The sequence below is a fragment of the Pelophylax lessonae genome (assembly GCF_965119305.1).
Source record: "Pelophylax lessonae genome assembly, chromosome: 9".
NCBI lineage: Eukaryota > Metazoa > Chordata > Amphibia > Anura > Ranidae > Pelophylax > Pelophylax lessonae.
In genome coordinates this window covers 30380519-30401663 of record NC_138776.1, presented here as the reverse complement: position 1 = coordinate 30401663, position 21145 = coordinate 30380519, and the positions used below count along the sequence as shown (strand labels likewise).

At 42.6% G+C, this 21145-nt stretch overlaps 1 protein-coding gene across 1 annotated transcript in view; it reads left to right on the top strand.

The window, feature by feature from the left end:
• LOC309564195 (ovostatin-like) overlaps positions 1–21145 on the top strand; it is a gene marked incomplete at both ends in the record, with an annotated part of 115061 nt that overhangs the window by 88129 nt on the left and 5787 nt on the right. The window contains 5 exons of the mRNA XM_082268826.1: positions 1865–2032; positions 4206–4308; positions 5852–5872; positions 13229–13462; positions 20756–20770. Coding sequence (XP_082124952.1) covers positions 1865–2032; positions 4206–4308; positions 5852–5872; positions 13229–13462; positions 20756–20770 — 541 coding nt within the window. The remainder of the gene's footprint in view (positions 1–1864; positions 2033–4205; positions 4309–5851; positions 5873–13228; positions 13463–20755; positions 20771–21145) is intronic.

The following is a 21145-nucleotide window of genomic DNA, read 5'->3' as shown; positions in this document are numbered from 1 at the left end:
ATGCTCTAGGGGGCCTGTGCGGCTCCCCTGTACACTTGGGTAGGAGGGGCGGTGGGGGCAGCATGTAGATAAATCACTGTCCTCTTTCCTCCTGTAGCTGCAGGAGGAAAATGGAGGAGATTGGCTCCTATGCATGTTGCCCCCGACACTCCTCCTATCCAGTTCACTTGTGTTCTGCTGTCTCTGGGCCCCTGTGTGCTCCCCTGGTCCCCCCCCCCCCGTGCTCCCTCCCCTCTCCTGACGGCTGCTGCAGGGGATGTGTCACAATAGAGAACCAGGAAGGGGTCAGTAAATATGTAATTTACCAGCTCTGTCCTTTTCTGAATGGACAGAGTCATAGTCAGTGACATTGTAAAAAAATTAAATAAAATTATAAAAAATAATATAATTAAAATAACAAAAAATAAAAACTACTGACACCAGTGGGTGAACTTCCTGGATCGCAAAGGTCACACTTGCGACCCGGCCTTGGCATTCCACCACCGTGGGGAGGCCCCAAGAGGGCAGGAAGGGGGGCCCCATAATAAAGGGCCCTGCAATGAGGGTAAAGGGCCCCAGGATCAGTGGGCTTGAAGGGAAGGGACTCGGCCAGGGGTCTGGGGGGCCCGTCAAGGTTTCTTGCACCGGGGCCCTGAAGGTTCTAGTTATGCCTCTGGTCTCACCTAGACTGAAGCACATAAAGTACATTGTAAAAAAAAAATGTACATTGGAAAGAGAGGCAGGGGGAGGAGGCAGGTCAGCAATAGATGACGTTCAGGGCAAGTTGTAAATGTTAAATTATGCCCAATTTTGTGGTATAATTTTGGGCAGAGTAGAAAAGAGTTAGACCAGAGGTCTCCAAACTTTCCAAACAAATGGACAGTTTACTGGTTTTTAGACTTTTGGGAGCCAAACTGACAAGTGGGAGTGGAGAATGCTACAGAAATAGTGCCTCATCATTGGTTTCAGTGGGAGGAATAGTGCCTCATTATTGGAGTCAGTGGGAGGAATGGTGTCCGAATATTGGTGTAAGTGGAAGGAAAGATGCCCCAACATTGGTATCCATGAAATAAATATTGCCCAGACATTGGCGTCAGTGGCAGGAAGCCCCATCGATGGTAGAGGTGGGAGGAAAAGTGCCCATCTTTAGTGTTAGTGGGAGAAAAGTGTTCTATAGTTTATAGTAGTGGGAGGAATTATGCCCCAATGTTGGTGTTAGTGTATAGAATAGTGCCTCATGTTTGGTGTCTCATATGAGTGGGAGGAAAGATGCCCCAAGCAGGGCCATCTTTAATATTGATTGGACCCTGGGCAAATATTTTCTTGGGCCCTCCAAAATCCACTTATTACCGATTTGCATGCAGTGCGGGCTCAAGGGGCAGCTGCATTGGGCCCCACAACAATGACTGGGCCCAGGGCAGCTGCCCCTTTTGCCCTGTGGTAAAGACAGCCCTGGCCCCAAGGGCCGGATAAAGGCAAGCAAAGGGCCCTATCCCGCAGTTTGGAGATCACTGGGTAAGACCCTTTGAGTGCAAACTGGAAGCCATCATATATTGCACGATATAGGCCGCTCACATGCACACGATGACAAGGCCCAAAGAACCCTTATGTATAGTGAAAAACAAAAAGTGGTAGAACAAAATGTAAGCGCTCTACTTCAATCTTGCAGAGCAAAGCCTCACACAGGAAGGGATGGACCAATGATGCTTTATTTGATTTGTGTAATCATAGCCAACACATTTTGGAGCTATACGATATCTTCTTCATCAGGGCTTTTTTTTTAGGTTTAACACTTAAGTCTTTTTACATAGGAGGGTGGCTTGGAAATAACAGGACCTTGTATATATGCAGTTTCACGCAAATTAAACTTCTGTTTACTTTACAGGTATACAATAAAGTGCCTTCTTATATTTCTGGTTCAAATTATGAAAACATTTATAAAACGCACCCGAATCCTCTGTGTATTGATGGAAATAAGGAACAATTTTACAACGGGGTGTATGTTAAGCCAACCAGCAGCAGAACAGATAGGGAAACCTATCAAGACTTTGAGGTGAGTTAAAGGCTTCATGGCTGTAACAAAGCCTGACCCCCCCTGACACATTTATTAAAGCCCCCCCTTGTGTCTCTAGCCACTTGCCGACTGCCGCACGACTATAAACGGCGGCAGTCAGCCCCTCGCTGGCAAAGTGACGTAGGGGTACGTCACTAGCCTGTGAGGCTCTAGGGAGCGAGCGCGCGCCACCGGAGGCGCGCTCCCGCTCGCTCACAGACCCCCCCGCGCGTGTGAGCGGCGGACCCGATGTCCGCCGCTCACTCGCGATCGTCGGTTACAGAGGGAGAAAGGCAGACAGCTAATGTAAACAAAGCCACCTGTCACTCTCCCCTGTGTAACAGCAGAGATCATACAGTCCTGCTATGTAGGACCGTAGATCTCTGCTGTTACATGAAAAGTCACATCCCACAACAGTTAGAAGCACGCCCCCAGGGACACACATAGCCACTGCATCTCTAATAAAGTTAACCCCTTCCCTGCCAGTGTCATTTTTACAGTAACAGTGCATATGTATAGCACTGATTACTGTAGTAATGTCACTGGTACCCCCAAAAGTGTAAAAAATGTCAGTCAAGGGTCCGATCTGTCCGCCGCAATGTCGCAGTCCCGCAAAAAAAAAAAACGCAGATCGCCACCATTACTCGTTAAAAAAAAAAAACAATAAAAATTACAAAAATCTTTCCATTAGTTAGTAAACGCAATAACTTTTGCGCAAACCAATCAAAATACGCTTATTGTGATTTTTTTTTACCAAACATATGTAGCAGAAAACAAATTGGCCTAAAATGTTAAAAAAACTTTGATTTTTACATTTTTTTGGGGGGAATTTCATATAAAAAAATGTGAAAAATATTATTTTTGCAAAATTGTCGCTCTTTTTTTGTTTATAGCGCATGATCAAAAAATCGCACAGGTGATCAAATACCACCACAATAAAGCTCTGTTTGTGGGAAAAAAAGGACGTCAATTTCATTTGGGTACAGCGTGGCACGACCGCGCAATTGTCCGTTAAAGTCACGCGGTGCCGTATATTTTTTTCACAGCTCTATAGTATATTCATTAAAAGAGGTAAAAAAAGAGGGTCAGTGGAGGATAAAAGAGGGACAGAGGGCTTCCAAAAGATGGACAGTCCCTCAATAAAAAGGGTAAATTGGGACCTATGCAAAATCTATTATTTAACTATGTTTGGCATCATACCCCACTGAACACAGTTTTCTTTAAACAAATCATTTTTAATACTCAGAGAATGTGCCCGTAAGAACCCATGTAGACGGTGATAAGGTCAAGCGCTGCATTTTGCACCAAAATTTAGCATTGCTCAACAGAACTCAGAAATTGACAAGAAAAGGCCCCTTGTGAGCCCCTTTGCCCACAATCCAAATGCACCTTTATAGGACCTGCTGCATCAAATGAAACCCAACGCAAAGTGACACTAATACACTGATAGGCGCTAAAAAAATATGCACTGTTACAGTACTAATGACACTGGCAGGGAAGGGGTTAACATCAGGGACGATCAAAGGGTTAAATGTGTTCCCTGGTTGTGCTTTCTAACTGTGTAGGGGAGATGCTTTGACTTAGCAGGAACACAAGATCTCCATATTTCCCTCTGACAGAACGTCGATCTGCCTTGTTTACATAGGCAGACTGCCGTTCTACCTCTCTTGGGAGACATTGCTGGGTGTCGGTGAACATCGGGTCCACTGATTGGCTCCCGCTGTGTCCAATTTGTGTGCCCCAAAACTGGAAAAAGCTGCGACATACCTGTGCGTGGTTTCGTGCTAATGGACCACCCTGCCGCAGTAAAAATATGTGGGACGGTCCGGTGTTAAGGTTTGACACGTTGGGTATCTATTTACTCGGTGCAACCTCGTTTTTTAGAATTTGCCCAAAAAATGGGTCATTTATTGCCTTTATGGCATTTTGCATTTCCTAGACCTTTGCGGTAATATCATGTGACATAAAACATTGGAACTGCCACTATTTTATTCTCTAGGGTGTCTGCTTTCAGAAAATATATGATCTTTTGAGTGTTTTATGCAATCTTCAGGCCTAAAAAACTTTTTTTAAACGTATGCAAAAAAGGCTCTGGCTAAGAGCCATAAACTATGGTTGCAGTTTTCCCCACAGTTTTAATGGAACAAAATCAAATATGATGTTGTCTCTCCAGGATCTCTATATTCAGCTGGCTTCAAGTCTTGGCACGAGAAGACCACGTATCTGTGGGTTGGATGATGAACTGAAAACTCCATCATTTGGGACATTTATTGGCAGTAAGTACATCTGATTCCTATTCTGTTATGTAAGGAAGGCCCTCCCTCAATTTCTGTTTCCCCTGTCACCCCCCCCCCCCCCTAAACCCAAACACAGACCATTTAGCCCCCCCCCCCCCCAACTTATTGCTGAGATCCAAAAAAATTAAAAATGCCCGTTTTACTTTTTCTAATTTCGTAATGATATGGCTAACTGGGTCCTGAGTCTTCTATGTTCTATGCTGCACTGCAGAGTGGGAGGATCCTTCTTCTGCTGCCCATGTTGCTGTGGCTTACACTCCCCATTGGTTGTCCAGCAGTAGAATCCTCTCAAGCTCCAGAAAACTGCAGAGGCAGGATGGCCATTCGAAACCTGGTTTAGAGTAAATGTTCACCAGCTGAAAAACTGTTTGACTTCTTTTTTTTTCTTTTTTTTATATATACTTCTTATATATTTTATTTTATTTCTTATATCTTATATTTTATTATATTATATATAGACTTCTTATATATTTTTTGGATCTTCGGCAATGAGATCTCTGTCATAGAGTCTTTATCTCCAACCATCCATTCTTTTGGGATGGCCTTTTTTTCAATACAGAGAGTCTAAAAGAGTGGGAGTGAGACTGTATGGTGGAAGTGATTTATCTCCAGGAGCCTCTCCAAGGTAGAAGTCAATGGGGTTGATAGACTGTTCAGTTTGCAAGGGATATTGAATGAAGGGAACCTCTGCAGATTTCCATCATTCAATCGTGTGCAAACATAAATGCTGTTTTGTTATGTTTTCCTTGCAAGAGATTTGGTATTCTTTGCAAAGTCGAACTACACCACATTCACTAGGTTCTAGAGCAGTGGTTTCTCAACTCCGGTCCTCAGGACCCACTAACAGGCCAAATTTAAGTATCACCTTGGGGAGATGCAGACTATAATACTGCGATCACTGAGCAGCAAGATATATCACCTGTGATGTATTTCAGTTATCTTGAAAACCTGGCCTGTAAAGGCCCGTACACACGTAGCGATTGTCGGCCGTAAATATTCGGCCACCGACCGATCGGCCGATTGTCGGCTTGTTAGTATGATGCTTCCGACAACCGACTGCGAGTTTTCGGCCAAACAGAATCGGGTGTGCAGGCTCTAAAATTTTTGTTGGCCAACACCAGAACGGCCGATTGTTCCTCAGTCAGTACAGAATTCGGCCAACAGACAGCAGATGAGCAAGACTGGGCATGCTCAGAAAAGAAAAAACACAGGGAAAGTGAACCATCACATGACATCACTTCTGCAGTCGGCTGTTGTTGGCCAACAAAATTCGTGTGCAGTCTTTAGCACTTTTCAGCCGACAGGACAGCAACGGACAATAGACGGCCGATCGTTCGGCCGACAATCAGTACGTGTGTACGAGGCTTTAGTGGGTCCCGAGTCCCAGAGTTGAGAACCATTGTTCTAGAGAAAACTCCCAACTTCCCTTGTAAAGCGAGCAACCTAGTAAATCAACCTTTTTGTGTGCATCATACCGCCAACCTTCACCTATTGTGAATTCTAACAATTCTTCATTCCTCAGAAGTTGCTTTTGCTGAGGAAGGTAAGTACAAAAATACAGTATATTACACATTTAAATTAATATATAAATAGATATATAAAGAAGAATTGCAGGTATTTATATATTTACATAGTTACATTGGTGCATAGAAACATAGAATGTGTCGGCAGATAAGAACCATTTGGCCCATCTAGTCTGCCCAATATATCTGAATCCTATGAATAGTCCCTGGCCCTATCTTATATGAAGGATAGCCTTATGCCTATCCCATGCATGCTTAAACTCCTTCACTGTATTTGCAGCTACCATTTCTGCAGGATGGTTATTCAATGCATCCACTACTCTCTCAGTAAAGTAATACTTCCTCATATTACTTTTAAACCTTTGCCCCTCTAATTTAAAACTGTGTCCTCTTGTGGTAGTTTTTCTTCTTTTAAATATGCTCTCCTCCTTTACCGAGTTGATTCCCTTTATGTATTTAAAAGTTTCTATCATATCCCCTCTGTCTCTTCTTTCTTCCAAGCTATACATGTTAAGGTCCTTTAACCTTTCCTGGTAAGTTTTTTCCTGCAATCCATGTACTAGTTTAGTAGCTCTTCTCTGAACTCTCTCTAGAGTATCTATATCCTTCTGGAGATATGGCCTCCAGTACTGCGCACAATACTCCAAGTGAGGTCTCACCAGTGTTCTGTACAGCGGCATAAGCACTTCTCTCTTTCTACTGCTTATACCTCTCCCTATACATCCAAGCATTCTGCTGGCATTTCGTGCTGCTCTATTACATTGTCTTCCCACCTTTAAGTCTTCTGAAATAATTACTCCTAAATCCCTTTCCTCAGATACTGAGGTCAGGACTGTGTCAAATATTCTATATTCTGCCCTTGGGTTTTTACGCCCCAGGTGCATTATCTTGCACTTATCCACATTAAATTTCAGTTGCCAGAGTTCTGACCATTCTTCTAGTTTTCCTAAATCCTTTTCCATTTGGCGTTTCCCTCCAGGAACATCAACCCTGTTACATATCTTTGTGTCATCAGCAAAAAGACAAACCTTACCATCGAGGCCTTTTGCAATATCAAACAAAATTGGTCCCAGTACAGATCCCTGAGGTACCCCACTGGTAACATGACCTTGTTCTGAATGTTCTCCATTGACTACAACCCTCTGTTGTCTGTCACTCAGCCACTGCCTAATCCACTCAACAATATGGGAGTCCATGCTCAATGACTGCAGTTTATTGATAAGTCTTCTATGTGGGACAGTGTCAAAAGCCTTACTAAAATCTAGACCAATGTAACTATGCATATACCATACCTGTGGGATCCGTCTAGGACTGTCCAAACTACGGACCTCCAGCTGTTCAGGAACTACAATTCCCATGAGGCATTGTAAATCTCTGACATTCACAGACATAACTAGGCATGATGGGAATTGTAGTTCCTGAACAGCTGGAGGGCCATAGTTTGGACATAGCTGCAAGCTGGAAATGACTATAGTAGACACCTCTGCTCCAGTGATCTCCATTAGCTTCTGGTTCCTGCATCGAGCAGTTGCCCTGCCTCATCGTGAACACAGGAGGTGGACTGCTTGACATGGGCGACTTTCAGAGAATGCTTTACATTTTCTCAATGAATGCAAAGCACTCTTTGATTGGGCGAGGTAGAGAGTGTGACATCATTCCTCCCACCTTTCCACCTCGTCCAATCAGAGAATGCATTACATCTTCCCTCTATACGATTATCCCTCATGAGAAGGCATCTTTTGGCAGTCAGGCATTTTTTTGATAATGTGGAAACTCTCCCAAACACGCAGGACTTTATATATTGACACTTTTGAACTTCTGCATAAAACATAAGCGACCGGATCTGCGTCGCAGTAGGGCGGAAGTGACGTAATCGCGCACGACGCGTTTCGTCAGAGCTGACGTCATCAGGTGCGTCAAAAACAAAAGTTTTTACGTACAGTGCACTGGAGTTACCATGGGGCTAAGTTTGCTCCCAGTGTGGCCAATCTATTTATGGCCCACTGGGAGGAAACGGCCATCTATGGGCAACAATGGGAGGAGTTAATTCTATAGCAGCATTATATAGATGACGCCCTGTTCATTTGAAAAGGGTGTGAGGACAACCTCCATTCATTTATGAACAATTTAATCACTTCAAGACCGGAAGATTTTCCACCTTAAGGTGGAGTTCCACCCATTTTAGTATCTTTAGATGTATGTAATCCCCTTTAAAATGACTTTTACCAATGGAAACTTTTTTTTTTTTTTTTTTGCTAGTAAATACCTTATTTTCTTCTTTATTCATCCTCTCCTCACTTCCGGGTCCGGTCGGCGATTACGTAATTCGGTGATTCGCAGGGGGTGCTGGGATGTATCTCATGGCATGAAATCTCGCAGTATTACACAGGAGCTGATCTGTACTGTTTGTATTGAGGCCGTACTCTGCCCCGCCTCCACCCCGCCTCCTCTCAGTGAGCTGTACTGTATGTATTGTATTGAGGCCGTGCTCTGCCCCGCCTCCGCCCCGCCTCCTCTCAGTGAGCAAGGACTGAAAGCATTATATCCTCACTGAGCTCACTGAGAGGATGCGGGGCGGAGGCGGGGCAGAGTACGGCCTCAATACAAACAGTGCAGATCAGCTCCTGTGTAATAATGTGAGATTTCATGCCAGGAAAAACATCCCAGCACCCCCTGCGAATCGCCGAATGATGTAATCGCCGACCGGACCCGGAAGTGAGGAGAGGATAAATAAAGAGGAAAATAAGGTATTTACTAGCAAAAAAAAAAAGTTTCCATTGGTAAAAGTCGTTTTAAAGGGGATTACATACATCTATGTAATCCAAGTTATTAAAAATGGGTGGAACTCCACTTTAATGACCAGGCTATATTTTGCGATTCGGCGCTACGTTACTTTAACAGACAACTGCGCGATCGTGCGATGCTGTACCCAAATAAAATTGATGTCCTTTTTTTTCCCACAAATAGAGCTTTCTTTTGGTGGTATTTGATCACCTGTTAGATTTTTTACTTTTTGCACTATAAACAAAAAAATAGAGACAATTTTGAAAAAAAAAAAAAAAAAAACAATATTTTTCACAACATTTATAACATCCCCCCCCCCCAAAAAAAAATGTAAAAATCAGATTTTTTAACATTTTAGGCCAATTTGTTTTCTGCTACATATTTTTTGGTAAAAAGAAAAATCGCAATAAGCGTATTTTGATTGGTTTGCGCAAAAGTTATAGCGTCTACTAACTACAGGAAAGATTTATGTCATTTTTATTGTTTTTTTTTTTTTTTACTAGTAACGGCGGCGATCTGCAACATTGCGGCGGACAGATCGGACCCCTAACTGACATTTTTTACACTTTTGGGTGTACCAGTGACATTACTACAGTAATCAGTGCTAAAAATATGCACTGTTACTGTAATAATGACACTGGCAGGGAAGGGGTTAACCCTACGGGTGATCAATGGGTTAAATGTGAGCCTAGGGGGTGATTCTAACTGTGGGGGGGGGGCGTGGCTTGTGAAATTACCATAGAGACATGTGATCCTATATAGAAGAATCACATGATCTCTATGATCATCCCAGGGAGAAGAATGGTCAGCTGTGTTTACAATAGCTGACAGTTCTTCTCTCTCAGTGAGGAGCGATCGCGGGTGTCAGGCAGCAATCGGAGCCGCCTGACCTGTGCCTCGGGTAAATCTGCGGTGGGTGGTCGGGAAGTGGTTAAATTCAAATAACCTTGGTATTAAATGGAACTATGAATACAGTCCATCTGATATTTATTTTTTAGATTTGACCATCAATAGGGAAGGTTATAGTTTTTTTTCACAAATATTTTCTTTAAGAAAACAGACAGGAATGAATATATTCCATTACATAGCTGTCATCACCTGAGATGGCTAAAGGGGATCCCCAAAAGTCAGTTTGTAAGAATTTGTTGGAACTATTAAGAAACACAAGTTTTATTTAGAACAGTCTTACACAATTAAACAATGTTTCATAGAAAAAGGACACGATGGCCATCTTATTAGATGGTATCATATGACAGGTGGCTTCTATGGATAGAAGCGATTTATTAAAGCCCAAAGTCAAAGAGGGCAATGACTCAGGGTATGAGGGGCCTTTTTCTACCACTTATTCCAGCCAATACCAAACAATGAATAGAATGCTGAAAAGGCATTGGCATATCCTGAAGAATGATGAGGTATTAGGCCCAGCTTTCCCAGACCGACCTGAGGTAATTTTCTGTCAATATTGATGGAACTACATCACCCACATGCCAAGGTCCTAGGTGATGTCCTGGTCTCTGAACTCTCCTTCAAGGCCCACATCCAATCGCTGTCCAAATCTTGCCGCCTTAAACTCTGCAACATCTCCAAAATACGCCCCTTTCTAACCAAAGACACAACAAAGCTCTTAGTTCACTCCCTGGTCATTTCGCGCCTCGACTACTGCAATTCCCCTCTTATTGGCTTTCCTCTACACAGGCTATCCCCCCTTCAATCCATCATGAATGCTGCCGCCAGACTCATCCATCTTACCATTCGCTCAGTGTACGTCACTCCTCTCTGTCAAGCCCTCCACTGGCTTCCACTCACCCAACAAATCAAATTCAAAATACTAACAACATCTTACAAAGCCATCCACAGCTTAGCCCCCAACTACATCACTAGCCTAGTCTCAAAATACCAACCTAATCGCTCTCTTCGTTCCTCTCAATACCTCCTGCTCTCTAGCTCCCTTGTCACCTCCTCCCATGCTCGCCTCAAGGACTTTACCAGAGCCTCTCTAACCCTGTGGAACTCCTTACCCTTATCTGTCCGATTATCTCCTACTCTATTAGCTTTTAGGCGATCTCTGAAAACCCTCCTCTTCAGAGAAGCCTATCCTACCCACACCTAACAACTCTACCTCCATTTTATCCATCTGCCCATCCCCCTCTGTTACTGCCTTTTGTTTCACTTGACCCTCCCTTCTAGATTGTAAGCTCTAACGAGCAGGGCCCTCTGATTCCTCCTGTATTGAATTGTACTGTGACTGTATTGTCTTCCCTCACATTGTAAAGCGCTGCGCAAACTGTTGGCGCTATATAAATCCTGTATAATAATAATAATAATTTTCAAGAATATAAACCAGAGGGACTTATGGACACCAATATGTGACTGTGCCACATCCTACCATATAGCAGAACCAAAAAAATATTTTCAAAACCTGTCCCAATATTAGTAAGATGTTACTCTATGCATACCTGTAGGGCTCTTTTAGTTCTACCTACATATTGGAGCCCACAGTCACATTGTAAGAGGTAAATAACATTCTTAGTAGAGCATGTAATACAATTCTCAATTCTATATGACCTTTCTATGACTGTGGAGTCAAAAGTTCTAGTTCTAATTTTATTGCTACAACAACATTTGCACACAGGGCACCTCTGGCAAGGGTGAAAACCCTTTAGGTTTCCACAAAACATGGGTTTGGTTGGTGGTTCTATAACATTAGGTGCCTCTAGATGTCTCAGACCTGGCGCCTTCTTGAAAATGACCAAAAAAATTCTATTGCATAAGAAATGGACTTTACTGGCACAACATCATGACAATAAGTCGTAAAAATACATAATTTTATTTCAAAACAGCTTAAATACTTCTTTGTTCACAGAATACATGTACAAACGAGCATTGTTTAAAATTAATAAGCAACAAGCAATACGTTCAATTGATCAGGGGTGAACCCCACCAAACCACATGGTACCAATATATTGCAACCAATAGAAGCCCTTTGACCTAGTACTAGGGTCATACGATATTGCAGGCTTTTGATGGTGTAATTCCTGTGGTGGCGGTAGATTCACTAAAAAACGACAGGATTCTCTACATGTTTCGCGCTCTAGCGCTTCTTCTGGAGAGTGTCTTTAGATAGAACACTTTATCATGAGATCCATAGGGAAGACAAGGAGGAATAAATGCATGAAAGTTCATACAATATACAACCTAATTTTACAAAAAACAGTGCTCTAAGAATATGCAAAATATATATACGATAACCGTCTACAATTATGCATACATATATACCGGTATGTGTCAGAGTTCTTACCAATGAACAATATGTTGCTGAGTACAATGAAAAGTCCAATTAGGACTATATCAGGATAAATAGCTACAGAGGTGGATCACTGAGTGCCAAAGCCCAACAACAGATGGAGGCGGGGGGTTGATTTAGAATAAATTGGCTCTTCATACCTATATGTGTGGAGTATATAATTTAGTTACTCATATCCATGAGTAGGATGTATCAAAGTACGAGAATGATATTAATGAATTATAAAACAGGGAGTATAGGAGTATACATCTATCCTTACCCAAATCCGGTATCGAGGAATGGAAACTAATGCACATATCGTGTGAACCATATGCCAGGATTAAGCTAGAGTGTAACTGGACTCAATCACATCCCACCATTTCTCAAGGTGAATTTTTCCCCAATGTAAAATGGACAGTGATCCTATCCTATGTAAAAGACATTGGTTCCATATAAATACAAGCTGGTGTAATAATATTATAATAATAAAGTTGCTACAGGGGTGCCCCAAAGGCTTATCCCCTACATACCTGTCAGGTGAATATTTTTCAGTTCCTGAGTGCCAGGGATGTCAGTTTAAGGAGCTTGGTCCAATAAGGGATTTGCAGAGACAATGTCTATGGAAAAGGGCCTGTCACAGCATGTCAAAAGGCGCCTTTGTGTTTACCCAGATAGTTTTGTGGATCACCACCTTATGCTGAAGTGAAGATAGAAAATAGTAAGGGGGGAGGGAGGAAGTCCAAGCCCTATGGGGTTAATAGCCACACCATTCCAAAGTGTAACGGCATGTCCTACCTGGCCAGGTGTAGATATTCACATGTTGGGTCATAGTAGTGTCCTGTAATAGGATATGCCAGTGCTTGGACAAGATCCCCCTTAATTGGTTGTGTTGAGATGAGAACTTAGTGATGAATTTAACAGTTTTATGATTGGTATTACGACCTTTTGGTTTATAAAGCAATGAGGGTCTGTCCTGTTGTAATGCCCTATTATAGGCTTTTCATAGTAATGATTTACTATAGCCTCTATGCAAAAGTCTGTCACAAAGCCGATTTGCCTGTTTTTTTAAATCTTCCACGTATGTGTAATTCCTGCGCAAGCAAATATACTGCGCGTAAGGGGTGCTCCTCACTAATGATGGGGGATGTGTGCTGTCAGCATGGAGCAGGGTATTGCATGCTGACTCCTTCCTGTAGAGATCAGTGGCAATACACTGGTCCATGCCAACAAATATTTGTCCAGAAACGTAACTGAACGTTTGTCAAATGTCAAGGTAAATTTCAAATTGAAGTTATTTTCATTTATGCAGCGGACAAAGGCATACAGATCCTCCTCAGAGCCTTTCCAAATGAGGAATATATCATCGATAAATCAATGCCAACAGAGAATGGAGTCTGTAAATTGTCCGTATGTGTCTTCCGTCCACAGGCTACCCTCCCATCCCCCCAGGTACAGATTCACGTAGGAAGGGGCACAACAAGTGCCCATAGCGACACCCTGTACCTGGATGTAGTGGGAGCCAGCAAAAGTGAACCAGTTATGGGTAAGTATGTATCGTAAGAGCTGAATGAGGACTTGTTAAATTTCCATTTTGTATCACCCTCCTCCCTCAAGAACATTTGTACCATATCCAGGCCCTTGGTATGAGGGATACTGGAATATAAGGACTCTACATCCAAGGTCACCAAGAGGCCTCCCTCTGATATATAGAGTCCCTCCACTTGTTTCAAGCCTATACCCAAAACAATAGGTCTCCCTGGTGGTCTAGAGGGGTTGTTATGGATTTTTGGTAGGGCGTAAAATGTGGCATCCCGATGGAAGGGGGTATTCAAATACTCATAAGTACTCTGATCAATGAGGCCTTGAAGAAAGGCTCCATTGATCATTTCCTTGAATTCAGTGCTATAACGCGCAGTCCGGCTAGAAGTAATTTTGGAGTATCTTTGTTCGTTTTTAAGTATCTCAAAGCACATATTTTCGTAATCTGCCTGATTCATCATTACTACATTGCCCCCCCTTGTCTGTTGGTTTTATTATGATCCCCGTTTTTTGTTTAAGAGAGGAAAGGGCTAAATGTTGTGCTCGTGTGAGATTAGGTACTACCTGATCAAACTGTGTATTCTTAATCTCTCTTACTGTAGCCACTAGGAAGGCCCATATGTTGGGATTTTGTGTGAGGTTCTTGTTCATCAATTGATGAAGTAGGGGGATCTTGATGTTCTGCCACATCACTATTTTGAGTTGCTTCATTTTCCTCTAGTAGGAGGATGAGATCCCTTAATGCCCTAAATTCCTGCATCTTTAGATGTTTCATACGCTCAGTGAGCTCTTTGTCCTTTTTTAATCTCACCTGCTCCTCGTCAAAAATATACTTAAATGTTAAATTCCTGGCAAATTATCATAAATCCTTAATTACCTCTAATTTGTCTACATCAAATACCGGGCAGAAACTCAGTCCCAATTTAAAAATGGCGATTTCATTCTTACTAAGCTAAACAGAACTCAGGTTAATCACATCAATGCCAGTATCTTGTGGGGATGTGTTCATATCGGGTTCCCCATGCGGGTCACGAATGGGTCCAATGTGCCCTGTTTCGCTCCTGTCATTGGGGTGCCAGGAAAAAAGGGAGGTGCGGCTGGTGGCGCCGTCACTGCACTCTGTTTGCCCCCCCTTTGGCTGGCATGGCCGCAGGTTCTGTGTATTTACATGCTGGGGACTGAGATGCCTGGCTGCCCGATGTATGGCGGAGCCCTGGGTGGTATTGTGGAGATCTCCCATGCTGCACTCGTGTACCCTGGGGTCTAGTGGGCGGCGCGATCTGGGTGGGTGTCTGGGAGATCAGATCAGATCAGACCCCTAACTGACACTTTTGGGGGTACCAGTGACATTGATACAGTAATCAATGCTATAAATATGCACTGTTACTGTAATAATGACACTGGCAGGGAAGGGGTTAACACTGTTGGTTATCAAGGGGTTAAATGTATGCCTCATTCTTACTGACGTGTGTGGGGGGAGGGGATTGTGTGACAAAGACACAGATCGCAGGTTTCGCTATGCTGAATCCTGTGATCTGTCCCTGCCTGTCACAGAGGAGATCGGCCCGCTTTGTTTACACAAGTGGGTGGATTTCCTCACTCTGTCCCCGACGATCGGGGAAGAGCGGCGGTGATCACCGCCTCTCCTCCCCTGGCCCGACTCCCGCTGTGACTGAATACAGCAGGAGCGAACCCCCGATGGCGCGCTTGCGCCGCCGAGAGGGGGCGGAATCCAGCGACGTAGGTCTACGTCGCTGGACCCAGGAGAGCCACTCTGCCGCAGTAGTCTCCATGTGAGCGGTCGGCAAGTGGTTAAGCTGTTTTGAAATAAAATTATGTATTTTTACGACTTATTGTCATGATGTTGTGCAAGTAAAGTCCATTTCTTATGCAATAGCATTTTTTTGGTCATTTTCAAGATGGCGACAGGTCTGAGACATCTATGGCGCTTTTCCACTGCATGGAACCGAACGGTTCGGCTCGCTTTTGTGCTTTTCCACTGCTGGTACCGCATAGTATAGTGTAGGAACGGTTCGGTACGGTACGGTACGGCAGTGCTTTTCCACTGCATGGAACCGAACGGTACGGCTCTCAAAAACAGTACCTACTCGATTGTGGTTCCAAGAGGTACCATACCCGGTACCATATCCCACAATCCTTTGCATGCAGTCACTACTAGCCACTGACTGAGAATCCCACCCACCCCATTGTTATCCCACCCACTTAACTTTAGTACTACTTTAGTGGAAAAGCAAACCATACTGTACCGTACCGAACCGTTCCAACACCATATCATGCGGTACCAGCAGTGGAAAAGCAAACGGGGCCAAGCAGGGCCGAGTAGAGCCGAGCCGGTACTTGCAGTGGAAAAGTACCACTAGAGGCACCTAATGTTATAGAACCACCAACCAAACCCATGTTTTGTGGAAACCTAAAGAGTTTTAACCCTTGCCAGAGGTGCCCTGTGTGCAAATGTTGTCGTAGCAATACAATTAGAACTAGAACTTTTGACTCCACAGTCACAGAAAGATCATATAGAATTGAGAATTGTATTACATGCTCTACTAAGAATGTTATTTACCTCTTAGCAGGGCTTTTTTTCAGCGGGAACGTGGGGGAACGTAGTTCCGGCACCTCCAGGACTGACTGTATGTAATGGCAAAGGGTGCTGGGGTGTGCTGCAGGGTCTATTGATGCTCTCTGCTGGGGGATCTATTGTAACTGGAGTGAATATATTTTTGCAGGGGAGGGTCTGTTGTTGCTGAGGAGGTCTATTGTTGCTGGTGGGGGATCTATTGTTGATGGGGTGAGTCTTATGTTGCTGGGGGTTCAGTTGTTTCTGAGAGAGATCTACGTCTGAAACAGAGAGAGTTCCTGCACCTATTCTCTGAGAAAAAAAGTCCTGCCTCTTACAATGTGACTGTGGGTTCCAATATGTAGGTAGAACTAAAAGAGCCCTACAGGTACGCATAGGGTAACATCTTACCAATATTGGGACAGGTTTTAAAAATCATAGCTTATCACAGGGATCCTCAAACTACGACCCCCCAGCTGTTGTGGAACTACACCTCCCATGAGGCATTGTAAAACTCTGACATTCACAGACATAACTAAGCATGATGGGAATTGTAGTTCCTGACCAACTGGAGGGCCATAGTTTGAAGACCCCTGGCTTATCACAACATTTTGCTCAAAAGCACAACCAAGATCCCTACCGATTAAAAATAATAGTGATAGAATCATATTCCCCTCACTGGAGACTCAGATGCTTGTAGCTCAACACCCGATGCTCCAAAACCTACATGAGCTACAGTTGAGTATTTTTGGCCCCATAGATTTGAATAGAAATGCCTGTAAATGCAGGAATTCTGCATCTTGATGTATCTTTTCAGGTGTTTTTCTAGACCTCTTTTTCCAACCTGCAAGGTCTAATCTCTCCCCCTCCAGTGCTTTCTATTGGCTTAATCAAAAGTTCCTGAAGCATTTTGTTGGCTACAAGAAAAATGTGCCTGAAACTGCCCCCCCCCCCTTAAGAAAAAAAAAATTGCTATACCCAAGTGTGAATGCAGCCTATGATTACTGGTAGAGGGAGGTGGGATAAGAACTATTAGTGCCTTTCTCACAATTTAAATGCTGTCTATGTTCTGGTTAAAATTCTTCTTCTTTTTTTTTTTTTCAACAGCTATTTTTGCTTCGGATGGAGGTAAGTACAAAAATACAGTATCTTCCACATTTAAATCATGCTTACATAGTTACATTATTGGTCAGGTTGAAAAAAGACACTAGCTCAACCAATAAAAAACAAATAATAAAACCCAACCATACAATCCCATACACAATCCTATACCCGCAGTTGATCCAGAGGAAGGCGAAAAAACCCCAGCAAAGCATGATCCAATTTGCTACAGCAGGGGAAAAAATTCCTTCCTGATCCCCTGAGAGGCAATCTGATATTCCCTGGATCAACTTTACCTATTAATATTAGTACCCAGTTATATTATGTACACCTAGGAAAGAATCCAGGCCAGAACCACCTCTGGAGGGAATCTATTCCACTTTTTTACAGCTCTTACTGTGAAGAAACCTTTCCCATCAAAGCACGATCCAATTTACTACAGCAGGGGAAAAAATTCCTTCCTGATCCCCCGAGAGGCAATCAGATATTCCCTGGATCAACTTTACCTATTAATATTAGTACCCAGTTATATTATGTACACCTAGGAAAGAATCCAGGCCAGAACCACCTCTGGAGGGAGTCTATTCCACTTTTTTACAGCTCTTACTGAGAAGAAACCTTTCCGTATTTGGGAACAAATTCTCCTTTCCTGTAGACGTAAAGAGTTCCCCCTTGTCCTCTGTGATGACCTTAAAGTGAACAACTCAACACCAAGTTCACTAGATAAAGGAAAAGGAATTGGCAGCACTCCAGGTTGAGTCAAAATCCAGATTTATTGACTGGACATACAAATATGACACTCGTGACAAGGTAGACGCGTTTCACACACTGACTGTGTGCTTAATCATTATGATTGTTCTAGGCTTGTTCTTTGGGCCACCTGTGCTGCCTTGGTGGGTGACTATTCGGGAACTACCTAAAGCCTCGTACACACGCAACGATTGTTGGCCGTGACTTTTCGGCCAACGTCCGATTGGCCGATTGTCGGCTTGTTAGTATGATGCTTCCGACAACCGACTGCGACTTTTCGGTCGAAAAAAATCTGGTGTGCATGCTATAAAATTTTTGTTGACCGTCAACATAACGGCCGATTGTTCCTCAGTCAGTACAGATTTCAGCAGACAAAAATCAGATGAGCAAGACTGGGCATGCTCAGAGGAGAAAAAACACACGGAAAGTAAACCAGCACATGACATCACTTCTGAAGTTGGTTGTTGTTGGCCGAGAAAATTTGTGTGCAGTCTAGAGCACATTCCAACCAACACAACAACACTGGACAAAAGACGGCCGATTGGTCGGCCAACAATTGTTGCGTGTGTACGATGCTTAAGACTTGGTGATTTGAAATTTGCTCTGGTTACACACAACTTCTCCATTCAAGGTAGGATTTTTATTGAACAGACAAGGACTCACTGCTCAAGGTGGTGTAATTGCCTGATGACTCACACCGGTGCATGCCCCGGCTCGCCTCCGTGAAAACTTGATAAAGGAAAAGGAATTGGCAGCACTCCAGGTTGAGTCAAAATCCAGGTTTATTGACTGGACATCCAATGTCCAGTCAATAAACCTGGATTTTGACTCAACCTGGAGTGCTGCCAATTCCTTTTCTTTTATTATGTAGGATTTTTATGACTAATTGATAGGCAATGATGTGATATGTAGATGTATTGATTTATTTATGCAAATGCTCTTATTTGACATCTTTCAGATGTCCGTATCCCCCTGAGGAAATTACGCATGCTCGTGGAATGGCGACAATCTCCATAGGCGATTCTTTAAAAATGTCTACAGGTTACCAGATTAGAGTTACAGAGGAGGTCTGGGGCTAAAATCATTGCTCTCTCTAAAGATCGCGGCGATACCTCACATGTGTGGTTTGAACACCGTTTACATATGTGGGCGTGACTTGCGTATGCGTTCGCTTCTGCGCGCAAGCTCAGAGGGACGGGCGCTTTAAAAAAATGTTTTCTTATTTAAACTTTTATTTTTCATTTTTACGCTGTCCCTTTAAAAAATAAAGAATAAAAAAAATTGATCACTTTTATTCCTATTACAAGAAACTTAAACATCCCTTGTAATAGAAACAGGTCCTCTTTAATGTGAGATCTGGGGTCAAAAAGACCTCAGATCTCATATTTACACTAAAAAGCAAAAAAAAAAAAAAAAAGGGTTACCAATTTAGAGTTACAGAGGAGGTCTAGGGCTAGAATTATTGCTCTCACTCTAACGATCGAGGTGATACCTCACATGTGTGGTTTGAACACCGTTTACATATGTGGACATATGTTTTCGCTTCTGCGTGCGATCTCGGAGGGACGGAGCGCTTTACTTTTTTTTTCTTATTTATTTTAACTTTTATTTTTCATTTTTACACTGTCCCTTTACAAAACTTTTTTTTGATCACTTTTATTCCTATTACAAGAAGTGTAAACACCCCTTGTAATAGAAATAAGCAGGACAGGTCCTCTTTAATGTGAGATCTGGGGACAAAAAGACCTCCGATCTCATATCTACACTAAAAAGCCGAGTCTCTTGAACAACATCACTGGATCGAGATGGGGCTCAGGTAAAGCCTCGTACACACGCGTCGAAATTGGGCCGGGAATTTTCGTCCGACGACGATCGGCCGATTTTCGGCTTGTTAGTATGATGCTTCTGACAACCGACTCCGACTTTTCGGCCGAAAAAAAATCTGGTGTGCAGGCTATAAAATTTTTGTCTGCCGTCAAAACACGGCCGATTTACGTGCAGTCAGTACAGATTTCGACAGGGAAAAATCTAATGAGCAAGACTAGGCATGCTCAGAGAAGAAAGAACACAAAGAAAGCAAACCAACACATGACATCACTTCTGAAGTAGAATTTTGTCGGGCGAGAAAATTTGTGTGCAGTCTAGAGCACATTCCAACCAACAAAACACAACTCTGGACAAAAGACGGACGATCGGTTGGCCGATAATCGTTGCATGTGTACGGGGCTTAAGTAATAGGGGGGCTGCTGCACACAGAAGGTTTTTTACCTTCATACATAGAATGCATGAAGATAAAAATCCTTCTGCCTTTGGAACCACTTTAAGCTACAGCCAAAATGTTTTTTTATTTTGTTTTTGAGTTTTAGGCCCTATTCACACCTGAGCTATTTGTATCTCGAAGCTCCACAGCACCCAACATCCAAAATCCCATATATTATTCCAATGCTAATTTATGACATATAAGCACTCAGGTGCCTGTAGCTCAACAATCGATGCTCCAAAACCAACATGAGCTACAATGGGGCATTTTTGGCCCCATCGATTTGAATAGCAAAGCCTGAAAGTGCAAGGATTGTGCATTTTCATGTGTCTTTTTAGGTGTTTTTCCCAGACTTTTTTTTTAGCCCGTAAGTACTAATCTCCCCCACCCCTGGTGCTTTCCATTGGCTACATCAAAAAAGCCTTAAGCATTCCATTGGCTACAACAAAAAATTGCCTGAAAACACCAAAAACAAAAATTGCTCTATTCAGGTGTGAATTCAGCCTATGATACTGGTAAAGGGAGGTGGGATAAGAACGATTTGTGCCTTTGTCATAATGTAAATGTTGTCTATGTTCTGGTTGAGAGTATTCTTCTTCTTTTCTCAACAGATATTCCTGAAAGAGGTAAGTACAAAAATACAATATCTTACACATTTAAATCAATATGATAGATAGATAGATAGATAGATAGATAGATAGATAGATAGATAGATAGATAGATAGATAGATAGATAGATAGATAGATAGATAGATAGATAGATAGATAGATAGATAGATAGATAGATAGATAGATAGATAGATAGATAGATAGATAGATAGATAGATAGATAGATAGATAGATAGATAGATAGATAGATAGATAGATAGATAAGAATAGATAGATAAGAATAGATAGATAAGAATAGATAGATAGATAGATAGATAGATAGATAGATAGATAGATAGATAGATAGATAGATAGATAGATAGATAGATAGATAGATAAATAAATAGATAGAT